Genomic DNA, 11,532 nt, shown 5'->3' on the forward strand with positions numbered 1-11,532 from the left:
TTTGAATGTGCCACTGTCACATGACTGAGATTTTCGGCACTTTTTCGCAGTTGCCAGTTTCCAGCAAAAACACAGATCAGGCAAATAAATAAATGTATAAAATTGACTGCAGTCACGTGATTACCCAATAAACAGTCACCCAACTTATGACAATAATTCCAGGCTCAATTCCAGGTGTAAGTACAAGATTACCTGGCTATTGAACCATAAATGAACAGTATTTTTTAATTTTGAATTTATAAGCTGCTCAACTCCAATGGACAGTAAGCGTGTGATGGGTATCAAAGCAGAATTTTAACATATGAGCTTACAAGGCTGTTCACAATCACAGCTGTGAAAAACTTCTTTGCATTTCAAGCAAACCTATTTACCAGTATATCAAAACTTGACATATTTTACAGGTAAATCTTTTCAAAGTTTCTTGCTATCTTTGGACAAGAAATTTAGTACCTCTGACAGAAGTTCAATCCAATCTTTTCCATTTTCAGCAGCAACATGTAGAATTAAAGCTGGAAAAAAGGAGAACAAAGTTATCCTCCCCTCAAGTGTGTGTCTTATTTTTTTAAATATGAGAAATTATGTTTACATAGATATTAAAAAGCAATTTAGATAATAATATCTCTTAAATGTGTAGAATGTCTATAATAGTCATTATTATAGACATTAGTTTCAAGCATGAGATAATTACATTTGAAATTAGTACTGTATTGCTTGCTGTAGTGTGAAAATGTTATGTCCATTCTTCCTGAAATAAAAAAAAATATTGATCTGATCTGAAGCCAATTTAGATAGTTTCAAGTCAAAACCAAATCTATACAGCCTTATATAAACACACATATAGCTTTGTCATCCAGCACTTCACTTTTCTAAATAACATGCATTTCATACCTATATTACCTTTACCCTTAGGTTAAGCTTAACGTTTTTATTTATTAAACAGGACTTCTTCAGAGGCTGAAATTGTTCACAGTTCATTTTTCCTGAAACAATGTCAGGATAACAAGTCTAAGAAACAGCCACAATCAGAATCTGGGCACAATCAGAACAGCAGCAGAAGCACCATTAATATGCTTCCCAAACATTTGCAGTCAAAGGCTTACAAGTCATAAGATAGACAAAACTAACATTATCTGGCATAATTTGAAAATAAGTTTGCCATAAGGGAGAGATTAAATGTTTTTCTATTGAAGCACCTGGTCTACCCCTATATGGGTGGGAGCATACTGCTTTCCTTTCAGCAAATATAAATTTGGTATAAAATGGTTTGTCGTGAATGCGACTGCTTGAGGGTTCCTGGATTGGAGCTGAAAGGCGAAAGGGAAGCAGTATGCTCCCTCCCATATTGGGGTAGATCAGGTGCTTCGATAGAAAAACACTTAATCTTTCCCCTGGCTCAAGCTGATAAAGGGAGGAGAACTTGTGGCTCAGAGATTAATGCAACTGCCTAATATGCAGGCAGCCCAAGTTTGAATCCGAGTAAGGGTATGGCTAGCTGATGAGAGCTAAATAGCTTGAAATAGATCTATGCTAGTCTCCCTTTATTTCTTTACCAGCAAATATAAATTTGGTATAAAATGGTTTGTCGTGAATGCGATTGCTTGAGGGCTCCTGGATTGGAGCTGAAAGGTGAAAGGGAAGCAGTATGCTCCGTCTCATATTGGGGTAGGCCAGGTGCTTCGATAGAAAAGCACTTTATATGTATGTATGTATGTATGTATGTATGTATGTATGTATATATGTATATGATCAGCAGAACTATTTTGAGTTCAAATTTATTTGGTAAATAATGGAAAAATACATAGTATAGTATTTGCCAATGCAGTTTAGTTAATCCAATGAACGGTCTAATACAACCTCAATTAGTTTTTCAAAGAATTTTAATATATTTTATACACATTATTTTTAATTGCTTACAGAAAACCTTATTTCTTCTTGTGATTCTTACTCTCACTGGGTTTTTTCCTTACTCTGCTTTAAAACCCATTACCCTGAATAATTTGATACTATCTTCATGTTTGGTCACAGAGTAGTTTACCTAAATACACACAGGGAAGTAATACTGTACTATATGAATATCGAAAGTGCATTTAATTTTTAAAGCATGATCTACAAGAAGCAGTTGGATACAGTCATTAAAAGACTTGCAGCAAGATTTTATAGGTGTTATACCTGTCAAGTGTGGTTGTATTGTGCGAAATAACGTTATTACTAGTTGTTATGGTGGCTACCTTTCTCAACAATGATAATTTTGTAATATATTGGTAATTTACCAGTGAGCCTGTTGCTTAAGAGTATTGTACAATAAAGTATGGACTCCTTTTAGACAATGAATTTTTGGGGAAAAAATCTTTTAAATAAGTCTGAAATCTGCTAAATAAGAAGAAAATTGTTTAACCTATTTCAGCAGAATGTAGCAGCACAATTGATAAATGCTTTGGGATGATTAACCCACTGATTTAGGTGCTGCATCAGATATTTCCCTTTTCTTCCAAGTGCAATTCAAGCGTTGCATGATTTGGATCAGATTACTTTTGGGACCATCTGCCCTGGTTAAATCTCCCTCTTCGATGTACTTCAATCAATGCTGTTCTGGAAGTTAGAGAGATGGATGAATATCGCTTTTTACTGCCTCAGTATCTCTCTCTCCCCCACCCTCCCTCTCTCCCGTTTCACAATCGTCTTATATGGTTACTCATCTCACACAAGTTTCAATTATATGGCCACCATTCTCACACAAGTCATTGTGTAATTCTACACAGGCAAATTACAACAGGGGACAGATGAAACAAGTGCCAAATGTTGCACAGAGCCAATAGCCTTTCAGATTCTTCTCTGATCTTCCAATTTTTTTTCTCTGATCACTTCTGTTGACCTAGTCAAGCAACCACATCAATCACCAGTTCCATAGGTTTGTATTTCTTGGAAGAAACAGATGACAGTTGGTGACCTTCTAACCCTACACAACTCTGCTGAGACTCTCCTCTCCCCACTGACATTTTGCCAAATGTCTCCACCATGACAGCTGTGTTCTGACCTAGGCTTCCTGATATAGTAAAAAGCACACAATTGGTCCAAAAACCCTTTTATTAATTTTAACGGCTGTGAATTCCTTTCATTCACAGCACGTGCTGAATCACCAAGAGTTTATAAATAGTCCAACAGAAGACTGCTACAGTCCTTCGGATAAGGCTGGTAAACACTCACCTTTATCTTCCTTGACACACTGCCAAAAACCTAATTGGCAATTATCTTGGCAAGGTCACACGGAAACAGAGTCAAAAACGGAGCTTCAAAGTACAAACCGACACCATCCATGTTGCTTCCAGCAAAGGCCCACATGCCTTTGTTCTTCCTTTATGTCTTATGGGAGGGGCCAATCATCTCCAAGCCTTACTCCTGAGTCGTCCCTTTTATTTTAACTGTTCTTGCCTTCTGGCAGCTCTGCGCATGCGCGCATTAGGAACAGGCTCCCCCTGTTCCTCTGCCTCTCTGATGTCCAACTCTGGAGGCTCTGGAGTCCGCACATAACTCCCAGATGGCCCTGGCCCAGAAGTGGATTTCAGCAGGTTCTGACCAGTTCTGGAGAACCAGGAACGGAAATTTTGAGTAGTTTGGAGAACCGGTAGTAAAACTTCTGACTGGCCTCGCCCCCATCTATGCTCTGCCTCCTGAGTCCCAACTGATCGGGAGGAAATGGGGATTTTGCAGTAACCTTCCCATGGATTGGGGTGGGAAAGTGGAAGAAGTAAACATCAAAGGAACAACTGGCCTGGTGTGGTGGTCTGGTAGTTCGTAAATGAAGGAGATGCAGCATAGGAGAAAAGTTCAATTCTTGCCAGCACATAGTTGGCACTAGTGAGCCCTCAAAGCTGCAGCTTATGATCCGGCAGCAGCCTGCAGAGCTGGCAGCAGAGTCAGACAGTTAGAAGGCTGGGGAAGAACATGGGCCAGTACTGGAGTCTGGGGAAGGCTCGGACGAGGGCTCTGCGTCAGAGACAGAAATGGGGCCAGGGCAGTGGTGGGTTTCAAAAAATTTTAGTAGGTGTGGCTTGTTCACACCCAGTTCTGTGGGTGTGGCTTGGTGGGCGTGGCTCGGTAAAATGTCCATTTTCTGCTGTTTCTCCTTTTACTCTTCTTTTTTCATCCAGTTGTGCCTTATACTTCCCCAATAACTCACAAAGGCAGACATAGATTAACTGAGAAAGAGGGTTAGCAAAAAAAAAAAGTTTTTTTTTTAATGAGGGAAATTTACTATCTCTAGTTTGCAGTCTTGAAGACACCTGTTTTTGAATCTGTGCCTATGCAGTGGCTTTCTATTTACATTATGGAAAGGTTGGCCAGTATTATTTGGATGTTCAAAGTTTAATGTTGATGTTTTTATTTGTATGTAAGAAAAAATATTTCCTTTTTTGCATCCCTTGTTTTTTGCATATGAGAGTAATAAAAGACTACAGAGCAAATGCATTCTATGAAACCACTATCTTTCAGACCAGCAACGACATCTTAAAACTGTGAGACTGCTCTTTCTTTCAGGAGGAACGTAACCCTTTTCACAACATGCTGAATGTGAATTCTCAAGTGCTATCTCCTACTGACCCGCAATACTGACCAGATTTAATTTCAGCCTGGCTTTCTTTACTCAGCCTATTAGCAAACTTAAGTAAGGGCATTTATTGCATTCTTAATTTTATTTAGATTATGACTGGATAATCAAAAATATTATTAGCTAATAAAAATTACTTTGTTGGAGAGCATTTAGGAGATAATGAGAGTGCACCATCTGTCCTAATGGGTTTTATTGTACACCTCCAGGAGTAATGCAGATTATGGTGATAAATGCCATGTAGAAAAAAATATATAGATAAGAAAACAGCAATCAATTTATGGAATCATGTAGGAAACCTCCATATTCTGTCAAATTGTTAAATTGTTTTTAAATTTTGTGAGTATATGTTTGTTTTAATATGGCTGTACACCGCCCTGAGTCCTTCGGGAGAAGGGCGGTATAGAAGTTTAATAAATAAATAAATAATAAATAAATAAATAAATGATTAAAGGTAAAGGTCCCCTCGCACATATGTGCTAGTCATTCCCGACTCTAGGGGTCGGTGCTCATCGCCGTTTCAAAGCTGAAGAGTCAGCGCTGTCCAAAGACGCCTCTGTGGTCATGTGGCCGGCATGACTAAACACCAAAGACGAACGGAACACTGTTACCTTCCCACCAAAGCTGATCCCTATTTTTCTGGTTGCATTTTTTATGTGCTTTTGAACTGCTAGGTTGGCAGAAGCTGGGACAAGTAATGGGAGCTCACTGAACTGCCGACTTTTCAATCGACAAGCTCAGCATCTTAGCACTGAGCCACCACGTCAAATGATTAAGTTTGAATACTTTAAATACCTTAAATCCATCCACAATTAAAACAGATAACCCATTTTTAAATTAGCAGATAAACTTTCCCACCAACAGTGACAGAGCAAGCCACTAGTATAAGGGTTTCCAACCCTTAGTCCCTGGACTAAGGGCCGTGGCGTGCCAGAAACCAGGCCATGCAAACAAGCAAAGCCCCATCTGTGGGATGCAGGCAGCATGCAAATCTACACCTTCAATCCGTGGAAAAATCTCTCCATGAAACCAGTCCCTGATGCCCAAAAGGTTAGGGGCTGCTTCACTAGCATACAAAAAGAAATCTATTCCCACTTCCTTCTAGTACTAACGATGTTACCTAGTTGAGTAATGAAATGTCTGCAAGAAAGCAATCAAGTTCAGAGCACCAAGGACCCACAGTTCATCTCTGAGCTACAACTTTTCTGTCAAAAACATTTTTCTTTATGATCTTAACTCTATGAAAGAAACCCTGTAAATAAATCTTACTTGTGTTTCATAATGCAGTCCTATGCAAATTAGACTTGTTGAGTTCAACGAGACTCACTAACACCGATGGGAATATAAAACTCATTTTAGGCATGTTTACACTGTCAAACATACACAGGGCATTTCCTTTTTACATTGAGTCAGTACTTCTCTTTCTCATTTGTTTACTTACTGCTCCACTGCCTCATGCCCCAAAGTTGAATCTATACGGGTATAATGTGCAAATTCCCTTTTGCATGTAAATACAGATCATATTTTTATTTCCTCTTCCTCTTCTCCAATCCTTTTCTCCATTGGTTTGGTAAATTATGCAGTACAGTTAGGTGTCAAAAGTGAATGCTTCCTAAATAAAACATATTCCCAGATCATCACTTAATGAATAATAGGGATGAAGCTTCAGCCCAGCAGTCATACAAGCTTACTTTTAGATTTCTACAACTGAAAAGTTCTAGAGAGAAAATGATTTAATTATTTAACTAAGAGTGTTGGCTTATGTATTATTCAGAAGTAACTCCCTTGAGTTTCTTGGGATTTTGGCAGAGATAAGTGCGAACATGGGATTGCAGATTTTTTGAACATCTATTTAAATCTTGGGTTCTCTAGGCCTGTCAATGAATAGGTGGTCTTATTTGGTTACATTAAATAAGATAAGCTGAACATGAGAAAAAGAATAAACAATAATATGTTTCCAAATAACATTTGTAATTGCTAACATTTCGATGGTATGATTTTAACAGTGCCTGCACTGTTAGTCTTCCATGTGAACTAGCAGAGGCTTCTTGTAACAAAGAGAGGATTTTCATCAATTTCTCCTCCTGCCTCTCAACACTATCTTTCTTGCTGATCTGAAAGGTCCCTTATTGCTGCCGGTAGCACATTTTCAGCAGGCAGCATCTTCAGAGGAAATGGAGAATCAACAGCCTCCCTTCCTCTATGAATAGTACAAGCCTATGTTGGATCCAAAGCTTTTCTACAAATGAAAGAAGACCATTAGAATGAATCACAGAAGTTTATTGGGCTTCCTCTTAGGTTTTATTATGTAATTGACAAATACACAAAAGGCAGTGACAGATCTCAGAAACTGCTTTTTTCTCTCTGTATGCCAAGTGATAGAAGTGAAATTATGTAACTTGGAACTTAATATATTCATTTTCCTTTTTTGTCTTCATTATTTTCCCTTATGTATTATGTTTTGTAGGCCTACAGACATTATATTTTAATTTTTGAATAGCAATTAGAATTAGAATACTACCACCATTAAAAGCATGTGCAAACACACACACACACACACACACACACACACACAAACACACACTTAAGGGCTATCTTTCATTTTTGTTCTTTCCTGGGAGATGTTTTAGTCTTATTTGAATTCAACATGTATTGGGTGGTTTCTTTTATTTATCTTTCATTGATAGCTCTGTGAGTCTCTGTCAATTTACAATCTTAGTTGGTGATAGATTGCTCTGCATAGAGTAAGTACTGGTAAATGTCTGTTCCTAGAGGGAAAAATCTGTTTGTAGAACATCAGGATGAAGGGAAGTACTTCTTATATTTATACTGCAATTTAACTTTCTTGGTTTAATATATTTATGGCATCTATGTGCCACCAGATATCAGAAATAGAAATGAAAATCAAAAGAAGAGATCCAAAAAGCCAATTTTTATCCACTACCTGATAATACTTTATGCTAATACATTTCTAGTTTCTCCATTTTTACTCTTAAGAGGATTTCAGTGTGCAAACCTGAGTAGGAAATGATTACTAAAAGACCGAAAGATAAATAACCCCTTTCAACATTCAATAAGAAAAAAGCTAGTTTTAAAATGCCATCTATCAACTGTCAGGAATCAGTTGAATCTGGAGACATGCAAACAGATATTAAAATAAGTTTTTCTACCATAACAAACATTTTTATTTTATAAAAATGTTGCCCAATATAGGGCAGTATTTACCGTACAGTAATTACAGTAGTATTCAAATATATTTTGCTAGTTTCAAAGCATCTTCTTCATGTCATTGTAGATGCTGAAGCTCTTAAATCCTTTTAACAGAATAGCTATACTACTAGAGAGGCCACAGGGACATTAAACAACTCCAACTCATCAAGGTGCATATGTTGATCAGCTTTTTGTAGCCATCTCACGAAGCTCCCCAGTGGCTTTTCTGCAGTTAATTGTGTTGCCCAAACTTACAGCAGCTGCCATTTTTAACTAGAAATTTAAACTAACGGAAAAACTATGTCTCAAATAAAGGGGAATGTTAACTAGACATGACATTCATTCTGAGTTCATAACCAAGATATAAGCATCGGAAAATTGTCAATCTTGGCTACTGAATCATATGGTCCATGCATGTAGTTGTGGGAACATAGTGTGTTTGTTTTCCCACATATCTGAAACCGATTTGCTTTTTTCTTTACATTTAATACATAATCAGCGTGTAAACTCCAAGCCAGTTCTGCCAAGATAACTCAGATGCCTATTTCTTCCTTCCTTTGTCATACTTAAACTTCACGCATCACTTGTTCAGTGACTCTGCCTTTCTAACTATATCCTATCACTTGCTATTCAACCCGCAAAAACCTATCTGAACGGGAAAAGAGATATTGCAGTAAGGTTATGAACGATAAGCTTGCAGGAACATCACCATACCCCTTGCCCTGCCTCAGAGAAGCAGCAGCCTCTGTGGCAGCTCAGAGAGGCAGGGCGGGTGTTTGTAGGCTGCTTCTTTGGCACACACACACACAAAAAAGAGGAGCTCCGGTGGCATTAAATTTTAACAGACGGCTAAATCTGCCCTGCTTAGCCATTTATCGAAACTTGCCTTTGGCCCAATTATTACGGAGAATGACTCGAGAGACGTTTCCCGCCTGACTGATCTGGTGGGAGACACAAAAGCCTGGGGAATCCATCCACCCTTCCTTGCCTTTTAACGCGTCCTGCACACCAATACATAAGGCCAGCGCGCTTCCCGTCGTCGCATCGGTGGCATAAGGCTCACCCAGCGGGGGCGGCAAATTTGACGCCATGCCCGCTTTCTGGTTTAAGGACTATGGGGGATGGGTGGGGGGGAAGCACTTTGAAGAGAGCTGGAAAGCGCCCTGCCTCTCCGGAGTTTTCAACTCGTTTCCGGGGTTAGTACTCCAACCCCCCTCGGTCCTCAACCTCAGCAAAAACAAAGATTTTGGGCTCTGGACTCCGGACTTTTCCCCCTGCCGGACAGGCTGCAACGCTAAACCGAAGAGGGACAGGAAACAGCGGCCGCCCTGAGCAACGCCGAGGGGTGAAGGGGAAGCGACTTCCCTCGGTTCTCCGCCAGCAGCCTATCCCGCGAACAAACTTCAAGGCGGGGGTGAAACCTCCCGCCGCATCCGCTTCCCCTCACGGATGGGGGAGAAAGCGGACCGAGCAGGGCTAGCGGCTGGAAAGCAGCTCTCGTGCGGCGATTGCTGCTGCTGCTGCTGGTGGCGGTGGCGCCTTTTCCTTTCCCGCCCCGAAGAGGGAAAGAGGCGGCGACAGCAGTTCCTCTTGCTCGGGCTGCCCGCAACTCAGCAACTCACTCACCCCAGGCGCAGCACGAGAGGAGGAAAAAAGCAGCCGAGGCGGAGGGAGTCCCGAGCCAGCCGCGCTCCTCCCCGCGTTGCATTTCAGCGGCGTCTCTTTGCTCGAGTTCGCAGCTCCGGGGGAGGGAAAGCGCTAGCCTGCGCTGGCCTCCGCGTCTTGCTGCAGCGGGAGCCGATTTCCAGCGGCTTCGGGATGGTCTCGGTGCCGGGCAGCTCTGTGGAAAGAAAATAAAAAGCGCCGCGTTGGAGATGGCGACGTCACCTAGTGAGAGAAATGGTCACTGGCCGGTGGGCGCGGAGAAGAGGGAGTGGGGGGGGAGTCGACCCCCAACCTTCGGGACTAGCTTTTCACACACGCCTCCAAACCCGTTTTCTTTCACCGGCGGGGCTTCCTGGTATCTAACCCTCTCCTTGCGGTTCGGTTTTTTGGCCCTTTCAAGCGCTGGAATCCTTAGCAGCACAGATAGACTGCACTGTACTGCTGCATTAGGGTTGCAGGTTATAAATATGCACTGTTGCACTGTCTGCTGCAGGGTAGGGAGCAACACTCCCCCCCTTCTAATTCAGCTGTGCCTCTAGTTCAGCTCAATATACAATGTGAGGTTGAGTATTGTGGTATATGGGAAAAATATCTCTAGTTTTCTTTTGGTCTTGGTAATACACTTTCTTTTCTGAACTAGGGTTCCCAAGGTCCACAGATTGATTTTAATGTATAAAGCAAAAGAGCTGACACAGCACCTCTTAGTGGTTATGTATTAAGCAACCTCTGAAATAATCTAAGCAACAGGTAAATTAGGTGCTATCTTTGCTATCCTGCACTGCTGCAGTCTGGATTTTTGGTTGAGGCTGCAACAATTGTAAAGTAGGACGTAAAGTGAAATTTGGATATAAGAGTGAAATAATACGGGATTGGCTTGAATGATCTCTAAAGGTCCCTTGATTTGTTATTTTAAGAGACAGTTGCTGAGTTCAAAAAGTGAAACTGCAGAGTTAACTAACTCTCCTTCCATGTCAAAATGCAGAACTAAAAACCACATGGATCAGTATGAATCAGCTTTCCTGCCTAAGCAATAAGGGGGCCTAGCCATTAAGACTGATTTCACATATTTCCTGTTTTTGCTACTACTGAAGACTATAAGACTGTGTGTTTTTAACAGAACGTTGTTCAGATGTTAGACGATTATATTTCTGTTTGAACCATTTTGGCCAAAATAAAGTTTCTCTTGATTTCGAAATCCGACTCCTTTAATTTTCTGCAACAATTGCACACACTACCTCCAAAATAACAGAATTTCACTATTGGATGATTTTAATGTTCAGTAACTCACCTCTCACCATCTTATTCCTGTGAGTGAAATTGGTACCAAAAGGGCTCCAAATTCAGGGCAGAATAGGTGGCTTGGCGGATTGCCTCCATGAAAAGTCACCATGTGTGAGTTGGGCAGCTGTATAAATGTGTTTAATAAATAAAAACACCTGAAATTATTTGTTTTTACAGGGTTACTTTTGATGAGAAAATGGCAGAGGAAGAATGAGGGATTCCGGGCTGGCCATCAGATAAACATTAACTGATTGGGCCATCTTTGTACTAACCTATTGGCTAAGGAGACCACATTATGCTTCGCTGTCAGCTCTTTGCAAGCACTATGGCTTCACAAAGCAGTTAACCTGTCAGTTACAGTTGTATCCTGGCAAGTATATAGAGTGTGAACATCACTCACTCTCAGATTCTGCTTTGTTTTCAGTGTCAGAGCAGAAGATTTGGGCAAATGGGATGGTAAGTCATCTGAGTCTGGATGTGCGCAGAATATGCAAGAGGGTAATAGGAATTTCAGACTGGAAAGCTAATATATGACTAATGTGTGAGCGTAACTATATGAGTGTTTGATATGATGAAGTAGTATGGTAAGAAAACATTTCAATACAGATAGTTTTCAACTGCAATTGAGACTAAAATATCCATCATAAATCAAGGAGGTCATAAAGCAAGCAATCAGATGACCAGCTCCAATTTTTTACTCCAGTCATTAAGCAAACCACATGGACATTAAGTGAATATAGCTTCCTCAATTGACTTTTTGTCAGAAATTGGTT

At 40.4% G+C, this 11,532-nt stretch overlaps 1 protein-coding gene across 1 annotated transcript in view; it reads right to left on the minus strand.

Moving 5' to 3' along the window:
- Positions 1-9,632, minus strand: part of B3GLCT (beta 3-glucosyltransferase) — a 63,893-nt gene extending 54,261 nt beyond the window's left edge. The window contains exons 1-2 of the mRNA XM_070943862.1: positions 9,440-9,632; positions 451-509 (exon numbers count right to left, since the gene is read on the minus strand). Coding sequence (XP_070799963.1) covers positions 451-509; positions 9,440-9,521 — 141 coding nt within the window. The 5' untranslated portion in view covers positions 9,522-9,632. The remainder of the gene's footprint in view (positions 1-450; positions 510-9,439) is intronic.
- Between the last annotated feature and the right edge of the window lie 1,900 nt (positions 9,633-11,532).

The sequence above is a fragment of the Pituophis catenifer genome, unplaced genomic scaffold, assembly GCF_029215685.1.
Source record: "Pituophis catenifer annectens isolate HBS135680 unplaced genomic scaffold, rPitCat1.0.hap2 SCAF_4, whole genome shotgun sequence".
NCBI lineage: Eukaryota > Metazoa > Chordata > Lepidosauria > Squamata > Colubridae > Pituophis > Pituophis catenifer.